The following is an 18,135-nucleotide window of genomic DNA, read 5'->3' on the forward strand; positions in this document are numbered from 1 at the left end:
ACCAAACCTTGTGCTAGACCACAATCCATGCAGTGAGACATCTCTTTAGCTGCACAAGCAAGTTCAGTCGCTTCAAGATGGGAAAACATCACCTGCATACTTGGGAAGAAAACTATCTAGAAAGGTTAGCATTTGAGGGGTCACATCATGCCATAGCGTGATTTACACCATGAGTTTACCCTGAGACCTTCCCAAACCTGTCATTGTGTATGATGCCCAATCACATGTCATTGGCAGTAGGAAGAATCGGTTATACTGTGAAAAACAAGAAAAAGGTTATTGCCTGAAAAGGAAGAGGTTAGAAACCTGTGGAAGTAAGAGCTGCAAAAAATGGTTAGAAATCAGCTGTGGAGAAAAAGTGTTAGTTTCTTTCTCACTTACCAATACTTTACCTGTCGTGAATAACTTGACCTTTGCTTGAAAAACTTGACCTCACTGACCCCTGATCATCAGCAACATCGGAGAGAGAATCGTCATCGTCTACCATGGAGCTACCAATATTCAGTAAACCTGCTAGAAAAGGGAGTTAACCTTATCTCTAGGCCAACACTACTATTAACTCTAGGCCTACACTTACCACTAATACATACCTTGAGGAATCAATGACATCAGTGTTCTCAGTGGTTGCTCTCTCTCTGTTTCATCATGGAGAAGGAAATATCCCGCTCTTGTTGTTTCATCTTTTTCTTTTCCTGTTGTTTTATCTTTTTCTCATTTGTTCATGTGACGCAGCGCTCAAAAACTAATTAATTGCAGTAGATTGGGTGCATAAATACCGAGGGCTATAAACAGATTTGTTTGGGTGGAAGTTAACTGCTTTTGTAACAACTTTTTTATATTTCATTACTTCTTGACAACTTTGCTAAGTTTGTGTATGTTGTATTTTTCTTACTACAGTGAATGTTTAAGGAATTTGGGTCATATACTCATAGAAAAAAAGCTATACATTCAGAATTGATGAATGATGTCTTTAGGAATATTATGTATATTAATTTAGTATGTATAAATTGCCTTATATAATACTCCTAAATCAAACATGATCATCAAATAGAATGCAGATTGGACAGGAATAATCTAATTTCAGGTTGTGTCACTCCTATAGTACGCGAGAAAAGTAATAAAATAAAAAATAATATAAAAAAGAGATTTTTTGGGATAATTCACCCAATCTATCTGAAAAACTTATTTGGAGTTTACCCCCAAACTGTAAGCCCTAAACATTAAGATATTTATTTTGATTTACAAAAAATTAATGATGACAATTGTAATTAAACATGACAACTGACGACTTTGAAGTTTCAACCCCAAGAAATTTCCAGAAAGACTTGTCTTCTAACTAAAAGCATCATTGGCTTCGACCAATATGCAAAACAAGAAATACCAAGACAGAGTGAAGTCACATTGAAAGCTCAACAAAATGTGGGACAACATCAACAAGTTCATCGTAGATCACCTAGTGGGGACAGGGGCTGTAAAACAAGGGTGGGAACCTGCAAGAAATGGGTTAGATCTTCGCTTACCGTTTTCACACTCTTGTCTTTCATTGGACGATATCTAATGCCACATCCCCATACCACACAATCCATAGATAACTCTCACCAGACAAGTCTATCAATAGTTAGCACAGGAAATGTTCTGCCTTGAATCTTGACTTGAACACGGCAGCTCCGCGGTACGGGTGCGCCTCTCATCGTTCCCCGACTCGGTCCACATCAGTCAGCAAGGCCCGGTTACAGCTTCTTGTTGACGAAAAGTACAGTTGAAATACAACCCCTATCCTCAATGCTACAGTTCTAGTTCATCCTGAAGGGGTTTAATAAGGTTAAGTTCTAAACGTAGTCATTGAGTTTTTGTGTATGAATGTTCTCAAAACTTTAATAAAGATGTTGTTAGAGGAGCTCCTGGCTTCGGTCGTGCATCTTTTACACTGCAATCAGTCTGCGTTCAATCACTGGAGCACTCTTTATCCACACTCGCATGCTCAACATTGAAGTTAAAAATTGTCTAATAGTTCACTTCTATAAAGTCGGTAGTCTGAGTTAAAGTTGACTCCATGGAACTCACGATGTACTGGAGGGCTCAACAGTGAGTTTTTCTACATTCTGCAGTTTTTGTACGAAGAAAATTCTTTCTTGCAAGTGAAAGAATTGCTCACCAATTTCTCTGTCCATCCTTTCTCTATGCTCAACAAACTCCATGGTAGACTGTGTCCTTCAAATCAAAACTCAACCAAGGCTATCAAATGCTGCAACAATTATTGTCAATATTTCATGAACACATTATCTACAAAAATGACTTTCGTTCCTAAAGTTCATCCAAAAGAAAACGCGACGTCCAAATCCAGTGCAGGGCCCATCCTTCTTTCAGTCAGCGCGTACTAAAAGTGGCATGTCAAAAAATGTCGTCTGCTCACAAGTGCCCACGCGCCCGCACGTGCGCCTCGTTTGCATAATTACACCTGTTGATATTGCAATCAGTGAATCTGATTGGAGGTTTAGATCGCAATCAGTGAATCTGATTGGATGATCCAACTCTTGAGAATAACAAACTCGCGTGTGGTCACTTTGGTCTGCCCATTTCAACTGCGCAGGTCACGGTATGATATCTAGGGACTTCGAGGCCTACGTCACACCACACAGTGTGGCTTGAGTGGCGTTATACATTATAATGTTATAAGGTAGCACTAGAGGGCGGTATATAAGATAAGTGGTGTACTTCAATAGACCTTTTCGCAAATACTGGGGCGCGCGCGTAAAGCTTGGAATTAGGTGCATTGTGGTCTAGCTGATTACAAATTTGATTCATATATATCCCACAATGCACCTCATTCAACAGTCTGCGCTTGCGCATTGGTATTTGCGATAAGGTCTATGCCCAACACACAGGTACAAAGTTTGACCGGTGTCCTGTGCGTCCTGTGTGGGCCTAATTTTTAAAGCCGCTAAGCACTGGGAAATCTTGCTTAGCAAAAACAGGTTACCATCCAACATCCTATTAAGTTAAACACTAATTGCGACTGCTGGTGCCCCACCCATTGTGTGCCAGAGAAATTTGTCAAGATTTGCTGTCAAAAGTTTATGAAATTGGGCCCGTCTCATTTCTGCTAAGCAAATAAACATTTTGCAATATTGTATGCTTAAGCAGCTCCATGAAATTGGGCCCTGGTTCTTGACCTCCTCCAAGTAATAAGAATAGTAATATTCCAGGATTGGGAAGGGATTTCTTCTCTCCTGATAAAATGTTACTTCATAGCCTTCATCTCAAGTGGCCCACTGGTATAACTCTCGCAGTTGTTTTAATAAAATAGTGAATACATAAGAATGTTGTACAGATGTCTAGTTATTGTAACAGCAAGTTTTAAAAATTAATATGCTTTTATAAAAGCTTTTTTTTAAACTTGCAATCCAGGGCACGACACGGGTGGGTGTTAACTTTGTAACTTATTGAACCACTCATTTATTTTTGTTTGATAAAGCTAAAAATACACAATGACGGGAAAACTTTATGAAATGTCTGTACTCACTTATTTCTTGATTCTGATTTGTTTTTTATTTCTTGATTTCTTGATGGCAAGCCTTCAGTATCTTAAAAACTAACTGAACAAAATTATAAACTTTTGAAGTATAAATAATGAAAGAATAAACTTTATAAAACACAACTTTATTTGTGTGGATGAATACACAGACCATTACCAAAAACGATTTTAAAATAACACAAAGTTTCCAATAGCCAATGGGATGGCTCAGAGGTGTTTTGTAGTTCAACGGTGACCTTTTGTCACAAGACTTACACATTATATTGGCTCTGTAATGTGAGTAGTGCTTATGTAGGCTGCAAGCCATTAATACAACCCTGACGAACACATTTGAAAATTTTGCAAACTTTTCATCTCTCTTTAAAACAAATGTTTGACAATGACATTGCTATAATTCTAGATAAGTTGAAAAAATTAAGTAGGAGACAAAACTTAGTCAGGAAAAAAACCACCATACACAGTAGAAATAAAATCTACCGTCGTAATAACAATAGTAGTAAAGGTGGCTTCTCATACAGGTATAGTGCTACAATCTCCCACTCGGTTATGCTCATGGGAGTCTAACATTATTACCTTGATCACTGGGGCACTTTTAGAGGGAACAGATACCTTTGTTTTTAACTGTTCCATTGTTTTAATCCTATATAAATGTAAATATATATACAATAAAATTAACCTGAGAAAAATTCATTGCATAAGGTGATATTGTTTTTGAGATATTGGCAAAAATCCCGAGTGGTTCTTTCAACGTATTTGCATAACCGCAATTGGAAACCACAATCTGAGAAAGTTTTCTGGCAGAATCGCTTCTCAGATTCCAAATGTTGGTGACAAAAACTGATATCTTCTTTCATTTTAACTCCGAAGCATTATGATTCTCAAAATGCTTTATAGTATCGAAAGCTGCAGTACTTCTAACCAAGTATAGTTTTTATTGCCATTAATTTTTAGAGTACCAAACATATTAAACCATCTCAGTTCCATTGGGAGTATCCTTTTCAAGCATTGGACTCAAGTTCTGCATTGGTGGCCAAGTCATCAGGATATGGGTTGGATTACCGGTTATGACACTCCTTGAGCAAGACACTTCTTAAACTATAATTGCTTCTCTTCACCCAGAGGTAAATGGGTATCTGAGAGGGCAGAGATGGTTCTTGTGATTTATTTAGCTTGGCGTGCTACGTACTTGGCAGCACAACCCAAAACAAATTGGTTACAAAGTCTTTACTAGTTTATGTTACTGTACAATGTACACCATATAAAATAAAACACTTTTAAAACTTTAGTTTTTAATTCATGTTGGGAAGAAACTCTTTTGAATGGTATCCAGAAACACTTGTTTTAGTTTTATCCGGAACTGTCCATACCACCTCAGCAGCTCTTCCCTCCTTTGAGAAATTTCTCTCGGGCTTTTCTTGGATTCTTCAAGTAATACTTGGGGGAGTTGTTGCCAGTCTTTGATGTAGATGAATGGAGCATTGTATTGTTTCAGGAGGCGTAGAGGCTCACTGGCACATTCTCCTGGTGTAGTGATGTCCTCTACTACAGGTACAGATCCATATGATGCTGCCTCATAGATACGATAGCACTCAGTGTTCATACCAACAGGACTTAGCGTTAGGTCACTCTGGGCAAGAATTCCTTCATACTCAAGTCTCGTCTCTTCTTGTTCAGTTGCTGTCCAACTACAAAAGAAAAACCATTTAGAATCGTTATTCAATATTTAAATAATGTACACTTTTCATTGTGAAATCAAAAGGATCCGCAAACATGACTTGCATTCATTCAATCAATCAATCAATCAATCAATCAATCAATCAATCAATCAAAGGTCATTTGTAGAGCGCCAAAATCAAAAGTTTGTTCTAAGGCACTGAGGCAGAGTTGACCAGGTTAGTAAGCCTGCTGGAACAGGTGAGCTTGAATGAGGTGAGTGAGCTGGCGGTACTGATCTGTGTAGGACGCTTATTCCACATTTTGTGGCCATATACAGAGAATGATCTCTGACTACAAGCTCTTGGCACAACGAAAAGGGGAGCAAGAGGTAGATGAACGAAGATCTCTTAGTTGAGATCTCAAAATAAGTTGCATTATGGCCTGTAGGCCTAATAATGCAAAAGAAGATAGTGAGAAAATATCAGTTTTAGAAGTGGGAAAAGCACTCCAACTAGGGAAACTTAACTCGATCAGAGCTCGAGTCCAGTGCTCTTATGGAAGTGGAAGTGTCGCGGCCGAGCGGTTAAGAGCACCGAGTTCAAACTCTGGTGTTTCTGATCAGCAGAGTGTGGGTTTGAATCCCCAGCTGTGACAGTTGTGTCCTTAAGCGCGATACTTCACCATTGCTTCGTCCTTCGGATGGGATGTTAAGCCGTTGGTCCCATGTGTTATGTAACGCATGTAAAAGAACCCAGTGCACTTATCGAAAAGAGAAGGGGTTCGCCCCGGTGTTCCTGGTCCGATCGGCAACAAATTGCACCACAGCACCTTGTAAAAACATTACATGGAGCTATCAGAATTAGGTCTCTTAATTCAAACGTAGTCCCACATCTTGCAGGAAATACTGTATGTTACAGCGCCAGGAGCGTCACTGAGTGACGAACATATGCGCTATATAAGAAGCCACCATTATTATTATTATTATTAACAACAGCGAAGCCAGAACACGTCAATAACATGTCAATTAACATCTCTTATGAGCTCATTACCTTTCTCTCGTTTTCACATAGCAATAGTCAGCCAGATTGTTCTTCTTGATAACCTGCAATAGTGTCTCCCTGGAGGAATTGGGATATACTGTAGCCATGAAATTGCATCGGTATCGACGACTAGCACTGGGATTCAACTTAGTGATGTTCACAACAGGAAAACCACGATACCTTAAAATAAAACAACAAACATTCATTAGAATAATAGAAAGTTAAATTATATCTTCATAATCAACATGCTGTGTCAGTATAGAGCATACCCCTATTAGTATGAGATTTCCAGAACTTTTCACTACCTTCAAATATTTTCATTTTCATAAAGGCTTGAGATTTAATCCACAATTTGCATGATTTATGAGTCTTTGAATACATAACACTTGTCCATAATGCTAGATACTGTCCGTAATGAACCCGCTGGTTGCCTACCAGATGTACCTTTGACCTACCAAAGTTTTGCATGCCTTAAATTTGTGCATTAGTCTGGTAGGTATGTTTAGTGTGCACTACACAGAGTGTCTTGCATGTAATTGTATATCCAATTAAACCAATGCTTGTCTTTATCCATACATATGAAGGAAAGAGGATCAGCCTAAGTTCATACTAACTAGGGCTACTTTCAAAAGCAAGGCCCATGGCTTTGACTCCAGCTTAGGCACCATCTGTCACCTGTTTTAATCCCTGCACCAGAAGTGCAGAGCCCAATTTCATGGCTCTGATTACAGTAAGCAAAGAATCAGGCACTTACGGAAGCGGAGAATTCTGCGCTCAAGTCAAACGTATTTTACATTTTTACAGGAAGTTTTTGCTGGTGTGCATGCTTACTTCACACTACTACTACTATCTCCACTTTGCATAGTTTCCAATCCTAATCAGCAAGACTGGATTAAGATGTTGAGTGTTCAGACTTACGTTGCCACCCCAAGAGGCCACTGTAGGATCTCCCTCCCATCCACAAGTAGTGTGTCATAAACCACAAGCAAGAACCGAAGAGGTCCTCCATGAGACTTCATGTACTGCAGCACCCAAGAGTTCTGGCACTGCTCACTTCCAATCAGCATCAACCCAACATTGCGCAGACGTGTGAAGGCATCCAAATTGTCCAGCCAAGCACGAGCAAAATCAACCTTGTCTGGCGCCCTTGCGTTAAGTACGAGCAGAAGGTTCTCTACATCTCTGGGGACCGTGCTGGGTAAGACATCATGGCCCGTCCTAAATCTGAAGATTTTTAAAGAGAAGTGCTCAGGAGTTCAGATTAATTGTTTTACTCTATATAAAACGTGATGCATTACCAAAGTTTTGCATTCTTTTTCATTTAGCCATTGCATTAACAAGCAGGAATACACAAACAGGCTCTTAAAGCATTGAGCACCACGAGCCCATAAGAGTAGAATTGAGCTAAGTTTCTTTTGGCTTATGCAATAAAAGTTTGGACTCTTTACTTTTCTGTCTCTACTTACCACCAACATAGACCTTCCATACATGTAACTAAATACCACAAAGCAACACATCAGAATGATCATAAGAATCTAGCTACTTACGTGAATGCAATGTGGCCTTCTTTCTTGTAACCATAGCTCAACGTGTATTGACTATCGGCCTGTTGCCTGGTCTCCAATGTGGCTCCTAGTATATGCTCCCAAGTGTATTGACCTTAGAACATATGAAAGATCAAAATTTAGTGAAATACTATCAACTAAAACGGAACATCACTAACTTGGTTCACCATTTAGCACTAGATGAACACTTTACAGGAACAATTGGTTAGGATAGCAGGTCAATGACTAAAACAATTTGTTATTGACTCCCCCCCCCCCACCCCACTCACCCCCCCCACTCAACCCCCCCCCCCCCCAACCCCAATCACCCCCCCCCCCCTTTTGCTAGCCCAATCTACTATCCTGCATAACAGTTGCATTACTTCAGGCATTATTCTAAAAAGTGAAAACAAATCTGTGTTGTTAAATATACGCCGGGATAGGAACCCAACGTCGTATCCTCGCAATTTCTAAATCCCACAGTTTTGTTCTTATAGTTAACTCTGATGCTCGAATGAAAAGAATGCTAGATAGTTTTGGTGTAACAGTGTTTATAAGATGGAAACCAAATGACACATCCAAAGGTTGTGAGATCAGATTAAGTGCAATCTCACGTAATCAGGGAGTGAGGCAATACAAGGGGCGAGATACAACATAAATGTAAGTAGCTCTGACTTTTTGAGTACCAAATTGCAGGTTGGATTAGAGACTTTTATTTTTGTAACCTGATCAAATTAATTTACATTAATGACTGTATATAAAACTTTGCTGCTTCCCAATTGAAAAAATAAATAAATAAATAAAATAAATTTCAAGGAGAGCTATTAGGACGACACTAGGGAGTCCAACCGAGTGTGAATGCACACCCACTCCTGAAAGATGGTGGTTTAAAGTCTATCCAAGTAACCATCAATGAAATTATAGAAGTTGAACACCATGAACTTATGACTCTAAATTTAAGATTTACCGACACCAGCTCTGCTCCAGATCTCCACAGCATGTTCCTCCTTTGCATCCGAATAAGTATTCTTAGCTAGTAGTACATCATGGGTCTTACTGATGTTTGATTCCTTTGCTGGCTCATGATGACGCTGCTGTGTTGTTCCAAGATTGACTGGTGACAATATTCGACTGTCTTGTGCTTTTGGGGGGGGGGGGGAAATGAATTAAGAAAATAGCGCAGTTTAAACACATTTTGGTTGACTGGAATGGCAAATTGCGCAACCAAGCCATGGTGCAACCTACTCTTCTTAGAATCTTAGAACTGTTATGAGGTTCGTTCTGCTTTCATCATGTGGTAGCAGAAAGAACCTCATTGTTGGAGTATTTGCTCCCCCCTCCATCCTAAATACTATAGCCATTACATGACAGCTAAACGAGCTACTTTTGGAGGTGATAATGTTGGGCGCGATCGGTCAATCTGTTAGTTGCGATAACGTAACCCTCCTCCCGACGGCCGCCAGGTCTAAGTTAAACTATCAATCTGTAAGATCAACCAATCCCGCTGCACTATTGAAAAATCAATTGTACGCGTAAAACCACTCCTGCACATTAGATAGCAATCTGTCAATAGTGCAGTGCTATCGGTTGATCGTCCAGATTGACCGATCGTGCCCAAAAATAACACAAGTCCGAAAACCTGCATGCATCGTACATACAGTGTTACAGACATTAGATTTAGAATTACAATACAAGTTACTATCAATAAATCATGTATGCATCATCAAATTCAATTGGCCTGTGTTTGATATGACTATAATGATGGTGCACTCTTCCTACTTCTACTACTACTAGGTCAGGTTCGTTCCGCTATCGTCTCATAATTCATAACTTAGGAAAAGTTTCTAAATCTGATATTATAAGTGAGTGCAGTTTCTTCAAAGTTCAATATAATTTTCTATTTTGTTTACTTTTTGATATGATTGATAGTTTGATATTAGACCCAGTAACTGGGGCGCTGTACTCCTTTTCAACAATTTTTGACTTTATCTGTCGTACTAGCTAGTACGACAGATAAAGTCAAAAATTGTTGAAAAGGAGTACAGCGCCCCAGTTACTGGGTCTAGTTTGATATGATAAATGATGGATTGTGAATGTGAATAACAACACAACACTACAGTGACAGTCACTGGTCAGGTAGTCCAAATGAAACTAAACTAAATACTCACCTCTTTTATCACTCCTTGCTTCAGACGTATCACTGCTTTTCTGTGATAATAAAACGTAAGCCCAATAGAAAGAAACGAGAAGATAAATAGCGCCAATCAATATTGACAGCCTCTTCAAAGATACCCGCGGTCTCATGGCAGACAGTGCCATTTAAATTGGGCGCTTTTATTGCTCCTGAACTTTATGCGAAGTTCTAACGGAGATTGGTATTTTGGGCGAATTCAGAACGCTTTAATTGGGCGTGTAATACGCCCTATAGGGCGTTACAATTACCACAATCTTGACAATAGAGGGCGCCCGACGATGTTAACGGACCCGGCCCAAGACACGCAGCAGCAGTAGACAAAATAATGTTTACAAATTGAAGTTGATCTTTCATCTTTTCAACCGATCAGAGTAACGTTATGTTACTTTAATTCAGTCTAAGGTAAACCGTAAGGATAAACTCTTAAAATGACGGAGTATAAAGGAGCAGCAAGTGAGGCTGGTCGTGTTCGTCAGTTGATGATGAAAAGAGAAAAGCAACTTGAGGCTCTAGAAAAAAGAAAACAGAGAATTGAACAGGTGAGTTTGCAGATCGAGTTTTTTGTTTAAATATTTGCCCAATATGACCTTGCAGTGCACCATAGTTTGGCCTTATTTATGAGTGACCATAGATGATGGACATGACATTTAATATAAATCAAATGACAGTTCACACAGGAAAGTTAAAGCATTTGTAAATGTTGTTGTGATTCAACGCTATTTAATTTTAAATAATTTTTTTTGTTTTTTGTTTATTTGTTTATTTTTCAATTATTTTTATTTTGAGGGGGGGGGGGGGGATCTGTCTTAACTGCTTAACTTTGCTTAACTGCTTAACTTTGTTTTTTTTTCATTTGCTTTGTACAGTTTTGATGCTGGCGCGGAACCAGATTGTCTTTTTTAATGGTTGAAAAAGTCAAAATCTAGTATGCATGCGTATAAATGTGTTCATGCGCTAATCCGGCTTTGCAACGTTTTCTTCATAACATTAATAGCCGGTGCCATTAAACTGAAATTTAGTAATTTATGCCTTTAGAATCATTATGCCTGTTACCACCTTTTCTGAGTATTCCTAACTTCTGTTGTCTTTTTTGAATGGACTGGGGAAAAAGGTGAATTGAAATGAACTGAATTGATCCAAGCTTGGGATACATTTTTTATCAATCAGAAAAAAATATGAATGTTTTCTTTTTTCTAATTACAGGATAACTTCGGCAAAGTAGAGACTATTAGTGCCAAATTTTCAGCCCACTACGATGCTGTAGAACAACAACTCAAGAGCAGTACCATTGGTAGGAAGATTTAACTGATCTACAATAACATGAGGAATCAGTCAACTCTGTCCCAAGTAAACTTGTTCTGACTCAAAGTCATCTTGGTCCAAGGTCAACTTTGTGAGTCCCTCACGAACTTGGTAAAATCACACAGGAAACTATGCCAGCTTTAGAGCTGAAAGTAGCAGCAACTTTAATATGTGCAGCAGATATAATTCAGCCCACCTTACTTGGCTGTTTTGACTTTCTTCTAGCATGATAATATCGATGATAAAGGAGACCCATAACAGCCCAACAAGGTGGGCTACAAATACTCATGCACACGATGCAATGATTATCAACAGGATTACACCATGTAGATATATAATTAAATTACCAGGTTTTATTTCTGTGTTTAGGTCTGGTGACGTTAGATCAGATGAAAGCAAAGAGAGACATTCTGGTCAAAGAGCACGAAAAGGAATTAGCAAAGGCATTCAATAATCAGGAGAAATTGTAAGTTGTGTAGAAATAGAACTTGTAGGCATGTTGTTTGATTATCTGTGTTTTTAATGAATTTGTGACATGTCTAGCAAGTTTCACCAGATCAACCATTGAGTAAGCAGAAATTTGACATTTATCTGAAGTAGCTGACTTCCAGACATGTCACATAGTTTTGATGCTCTACTTGAATTCAGACTTGGAGGGGGTGCACAGCAGAAACAGATGACAATTGAGATCAGCAATGTCGAGTAATGACACAGACTTTAATGAACTGTCCAAATTTCCCTTACAAGGTACTACATAAATACGTCTCATAACTCAAACATAGCTCTGCATACCTGTTGTAAAACTGATGATCATTTTAAGAATGTAATTATACGCCGATCTCATCATATTATTACTTTAGCTAAAGTGGAGTGACTTTATTTGCTTTGTTTCAGAGAGAAAGAGAAGAAAGCTCTGAAGAAGAAGAAATTGAAGCTTTCAGGAACGCTCTCCTTCAATCTGGATGAAGATGGTGAAGAAGATAGCGATGAAGAAATTGGTATGAATAACACTTTCATGGGTTTTTGGGGAAAGGAAATAATGACAACTCTCAAGTTATTGTATGCATGATCAGGTTTTATGTTGGACTTGTGGACAAGTCGTTAAATGCCTGTCGCTGTGATAGTGTTCCAACTTTCTCCGCGATTCCCGCGACACTGGTGGTAGTCTCGCCAGACTCCTGGCCCCTGCAAGACTACTGCTCTCGCGCTGGGCAGGCTCATTTAATGAGTAGTCGGGAGCCAGTAGTTTTGCACGAGAGCAGTGCCTGAAAGAGCAGTCTTATATTGCGAAAAATGAACCATTATGCCACCACCACAACTCCACTATCAACGCGATAAACCATTAGCGACTAGTCAACAAGTGTAGTTTTGTGTCCACCCATGGTGCACCTCTCCCTTGTGTAAAAACACATAATATACGCTGTGTCCTTAAAGTTTACACTCTTTCTTCCCTTGGTGCAGAAATGGCCCCGGTTATAAAGAAGAAGAAACTAGGCAAGAACCCTGATGTAGACACAAGCTTCCTTCCAGACAGAGAGAGAGAGGTCAGAGTTCAAATCAAGTCATTTTAATAACTGCGATTCTGATTGGTCAATCCATGGCAACACCAGTGTGATATTAAACCATATTGCATGGTCCATTTCACACCCTGCATATTGCGCTGTTTGAACCACAGGTATTGCACTACTTTAAGCTGCATGTCAAGTTTGCATTGAGATAAATTTCACATCAGGCGCGCATTCATGGATTACAGAAAAACAAAGTACGACTGCGTCCCATACCCAAATCAGACCTCAGTGGATTCCAGATTCAGAAGTGCTATATGTGTCTGTATTCCACTCGCACTTGTGTGAAAACTAGTTGCTGGCTTGTCAACAACAGAACATTAAACCTTATGTCAAGATGTCTGAATGATTTCACAATAGTAGAGCAGTGTGAACAATAAAATCATGTCACTTGTTGATGTTTGTTTGAGCAGGAAGAGGAAAGTAAGGAGAGGGAGAAGCTGAGACAGGAGTGGCAGGAGAGGCAGAGTAGAATCAAGAGTAAGTCATGTCTGTTGATGTTTTTAAAAACCTTTCATGGGTATCTACTTTCTGTGAAATTTGAATGTAAAGTTTGGAGTCTCTAAAGTTGATTTAAAAACTGCTTGCTTGGAAATGCACTCGAATAATCAACATACCTTTCTATTTTGTTAACAATGTGACATTCTGGTCCATGAGATATTGAACACATAATGGGGTCTTTTGGACTGAGTATAAGATAATATTTCATACTTGCTTCTCTCCACACAGGAGTATAGACTCAGACATCTATATATCTAACTACATTTTTGATTGTATTTCTTGATTGTAGGTGATGAGATTGAGATAACCTACAGTTACTGGGACGGATCAGGTCACAGACGGAGTGTCAAAGTAAGCAGATAGTGTATTAAAGGAACCTAGTAAAGTACATACACAGACAATACACACCTACAAACAGTCATCCAACTTAAAGCCAGTTAGGAAAAAAGTTTGTCGTCCCAGCTCTATCCTGTATGTAAAGTGTGCGCCCAAGTCTAGCTCATTTGTAAAGTGAGATGCCAACCCAGACACATAATGCTATACTGAATCATAAAGTGTAACACCCAACTGAAACCCAGTGTGACAACCCACTGAAACCCAGTCATTAAGTGTGACACCCAACTAGAACCCAGTCATAAAGTGTGACAACCCACTGAAACCCAGTCAACAACCCTCTGACACCCAGTCATAAAGTTTGACGCCCAACTACAACCCAAATGTAAAGTGTGACAACCAAGTCTAACCCATTTGTAAATTGAGATGCCTGACACTAACCCAGACATAAAGTGTATACCCAAACTATATCTCATCATAACGTGTGACGCCCAACTAGAACCCAGTCATAAAGTGTGACACCCAACTAGAACCCAGTCATAAAGTGTGACACCCAACTAGAACCCAGTCATAAAGTGTGACACCCAACTAGAACCCAGTCACTAACTGATCCTCCACTGTTTATATTAGTGTGGGATGCTAAACCATCATATTATTTTACCGTTATCTCACTGTCTAGATGAAGAAAGGAGACACAATCCAAAGATTTCTGCAGCGATGTCTTGAAACACTCAAGAAAGATTTCCACGAACTAAAGTAAGACAATTTGTATACAAACAATCGTTCAGCTTTATGGGCTGAATACTTTGTCATTGGCCAGAAGGCTAAGGTAAAAACCAAAATAACTGTTGTGAAAGGTAATTCATGGCTGGCAATTTGGCCGCAAACAATTCCCGGTCGGTTGCCTTAACGTAAACCCAACAAAAAGAAAACTGGGGGTGGGGGCAATTGTGTGTGCCAATGTATTTATTTGTTGTGCATGATAACATCCAAGTTTCCAATGTATACTGCTTTTATTTCAGGGCGGTCACAGTGGAGCAGATGATGTACATCAAAGAGGATTTGATTATACCGCATGTAAGTTGCACTTGTTTAATTTAGTTAATAGTTATAATAAGATAGGATTCTTATAAAGTGCATATATCCTACTGGCTAGATCAAGGCACTTTAGTAATCCCTGTTTATCAAACTTTCTCATCTCTGTGAGGAGTATACAACCCCAAGCTGCTTAAACTAGTGCTAAGGGGTGAATCCAACACAACACTGTTTAAGCACTCACAGATTCCCATTTCAATCAAACATCTGATTTCATAGAAAATACGTAGTCTTTGTTTGAGTTGTTTTCTTGCCGTAGGCGAGACTTGTACCCTCTGAGGGATATCATGTTTACTTGGTGTACTTTTTTAATTGCAGCATCATAGTTTCTACGATTTCATCGTCACAAAAGCTAGAGGAAAGAGCGGTAAGAAACCAATTGGACTCAAATGATTCAAAGTGTAATAATTGTTGTAATATTAGTAATTACTAAATTCTTATTTGGTATACTTATAATTTTTGCAAGGGTCTCTGAGCGGGGGCTTGCCCCCCCCCCAATTTTTTTTCTTGATTTAAGATTAAACTCTTAAATTGATTGATTGTTTTTTTTGGTCTTATTTGTGTAGGTCCTCTCTTCAGTTTTGACGTTCATGATGATATCAGGATAACCAATGATGCCAGTGTTGAGAAAGACGAGGTAACGTATGTTTTAAATCATTTTGATGGTTCAAAACCAGATTTGTAGGTTCATGTGGTGGCTGACGATATGAACATATGTACAGAATCTTTGACCAAGCATGTTTTAAAAACTGTGTGAATTCATAACTAGAGGATTGCTCACCGAGTACCAGCATAGCAACAGAACTATACATTGGAATAAGTGTTTTGACAAACCAATGATGTGCCATGCATTTAGTAATAACTGGCATTGATATATCACATCCCAGTCCCATGCAGGCAAGGTGGTCTTAAGGAGTTGGTTTGAGAGGAATAAACACATCTTTCCTGCCAGTCGCTGGGAGCCGTACGACCCAGAGAAGAAGTGGGATAAATACACGGTAAGCCAAACAATCTTTCAGAGATATTTCACTGTAGGATTCCGACTTTGGAATACCTTTTCACCAGCTATTAGGGACTCGGGTCGTTGTAAACCCTTCACTTCATTTCTTTCATGATCTCAAACTGTCCTTCCATTCAAGAAGTTAAATCCCACATTTCATTGACCCACTTCAACTGATGACATCACCCCAATCGTCTTTATAGCACCATTTTGTGAGTCAGTTTCCCACTGTATTGTAATGTTGAATGTGCATTGCAGGCAGCCAATGCAGACCCAGTACACAGGCTTTAACTAACTTGTATCACCCTAACAGATAATGTTATAAAACTGGGTGTATGAATGTCCCAGAAATGGCGGAAAACACAGGTACATCAGCAATCGACTAGTCTTCATAAACTTCTGCCTAATTTGAGATCGAGTTGGATGACTAAATCTTCTTTTTTCTTGCCCTCCTTTGCAGATAAAGTAAATCAAAGTTCTTCAAGGGTTTGAGTCCACATGCATCATGATCTCGCTGATCAGCAAAACTGGATAGCAGGAACATTAATAGTTCTTATAAAGCGCTGTATCGCACCCGACAGCATCTAGCAATGCTCCCAACAAATATGAAGCGCAAGTTAGAATTATAAGACCTATTTATACAGCACACATTGTTTCTTGTATACTCGGTTATTATTACTATTTTTTAAGCAAGAAATAACTTGAGGTTACTGACTATCATTCCCAAACAAAATTACTACCTGACTTCAAATTGTTTGGGTTTGGTAACGGCTTCTTCTCCAGAAGATGATCAGAGCATACTGATCGAAGCGTCGAGTTAAAACCAACGGTTCGTTTCAGAACCATCCCAACTAATTTAAAGATAGTCATTGCATGGTGTCACCGCAAACCTTTTCATATCATATAGCCACACATATCCTATAGGAAGAAGTGCAGGTTTCTTTTGTGTAAGCTTTTACTTATGACAGGGTTTGCCTGTACATTTTTCAGTGACTAGCTATGGGATCGGTTAACTTGTCATTAAGTAGCCCACTAGTTTTTATCACTGGTTAATCTTTCATAGATAGGGATGCTTTTCAACACTAGCCAATCAAACCACTTTGACCAAATTTTGACTTGTTCCGAGGTATATAAACTAGCAATAGCATTTGGCCAGCAGAAAATGCCAGCTGAAGTAAATGAGAAATATGTAAACATATGTTAAAGCTGGAATTACATTGGAAACCCAGTTATTCATCATTGTATGTTTATCGTCTGAACCAAGGCCAGGGGTGGATTTCACAAAGTTAGAACTAGTCTTACCTCGAGTTAGGACCAGTTACTCGTCCTAACTTGGGTCTATCCATGCAATTTGTATATCTCCTAACTCCTTTGTGAAATCGACCCCTGGAATCACATGGAGGCAATGGGCCTCAGTTGCCCTGGTCTTGTCGTTGGTTCCCCCTTAACAGTTACAGATAGACGTTCAATGGAAGTGCCTGTTGCAAAGTAAAAATAGCCTCGCTTCTTCTTCCAAGATGAAATTTCAGGCCTGGCCAAATCCCATTTTTATTAGTCATGGTAACTTGTTATGGTACTTCTAGAGCCAAGATTAGGAGTTTGTTTTATTATTGGGTCATTTTGTACAGAACAGTATTTGTCATTAAATATTAATACAATATATCCTTCATCTACTGTGAATGTATTTCAATATCAGTGTATTGTAAATCAACCAGCCTTGTACTGTGGCTGCCCCAAAGAAAAATACACAATAGTATACTTCCAGTTTCTTGTTTTGGTAGTCAATGACCCTGTGCGTTATATCGTGTAGTGCAAATTATATGCTGTCGACATACAAAAAGATCGGCCTCCAACTGAGAAATACCACCACCCCTGACCCCCTCCCCGAAAATCTTTGAAGTGTAAGCGTATTTCACAGGTAAGGTGAAAACGAGCATACGTGTCATCCCCATCTCAGCAAAGGGTAGGCTAGCTTGAACATTATGACATCGGTCACACTTCAAGGCTCGTGAATGATGCCAGAGATCTGCCTTGAACCTACATACATAATCACCTTTGACCCGCATTCATTTACATGGCTTTCATGGTTTTGGAGATTCAAGTCCAACATACATGTGTATACATAAGAAACCAATACCTTGGGGATAAAGACAGGAGACCAATTTAAGGATAGACTTCCCTTTGACCTCGTTGGGGGCGCTGTTTGAGCATGCAACTTGATATCCAAGTGGTGCATTTTCTAAACCACAACTTTGGTTAAAGCTCCAGCTTTGGCTCCATTAGTTATTTTTAAAAATGTGTTTTTGTTTGTGCCACCAATCAGAGCCTAATAAAACCAATGTCCAAACCTAAGTCTGGTGCCACAAAGTG

The 18,135-nt window shown here is 39.2% G+C and overlaps 2 protein-coding genes across 2 annotated transcripts; one reads left to right on the forward strand and one right to left on the reverse strand.

The window, feature by feature from the left end:
• Nucleotides 1-3,480: 3,480 nt before the first annotated feature.
• On the reverse strand, nucleotides 3,481-10,094 carry LOC139954117 (ribitol-5-phosphate xylosyltransferase 1-like). Its single transcript, XM_071953781.1, has 6 exons — nucleotides 9,944-10,094; nucleotides 8,743-8,916; nucleotides 7,779-7,890; nucleotides 7,150-7,455; nucleotides 6,241-6,411; nucleotides 3,481-5,220 (listed from the first exon to the last, which is right to left on the reverse strand). Exons 1-6 carry the CDS (start codon nucleotides 10,092-10,094, stop codon nucleotides 4,830-4,832), a joined length of 1,305 nt encoding a protein of 434 aa, XP_071809882.1. The 3' UTR covers nucleotides 3,481-4,829.
• Nucleotides 10,095-10,249: 155 nt separating this feature from the next.
• LOC139933791 (protein FAM50A-like) lies at nucleotides 10,250-18,071 on the forward strand. The gene is made up of 13 exons (XM_071928002.1): nucleotides 10,250-10,508; nucleotides 11,173-11,260; nucleotides 11,641-11,737; nucleotides 12,166-12,269; nucleotides 12,733-12,815; nucleotides 13,250-13,316; nucleotides 13,627-13,688; nucleotides 14,350-14,426; nucleotides 14,693-14,747; nucleotides 15,084-15,132; nucleotides 15,332-15,402; nucleotides 15,653-15,763; nucleotides 16,226-18,071. Exons 1-13 carry the CDS (start codon nucleotides 10,398-10,400, stop codon nucleotides 16,232-16,234), a joined length of 984 nt encoding a protein of 327 aa, XP_071784103.1. The 5' UTR covers nucleotides 10,250-10,397; the 3' UTR covers nucleotides 16,235-18,071.
• The last annotated feature ends 64 nt before the right edge of the window (nucleotides 18,072-18,135 follow it).

This window comes from Asterias amurensis, chromosome 2 (genome assembly GCF_032118995.1).
Source record: "Asterias amurensis chromosome 2, ASM3211899v1".
Taxonomy (NCBI): Eukaryota; Metazoa; Echinodermata; class Asteroidea; order Forcipulatida; family Asteriidae; genus Asterias; species Asterias amurensis.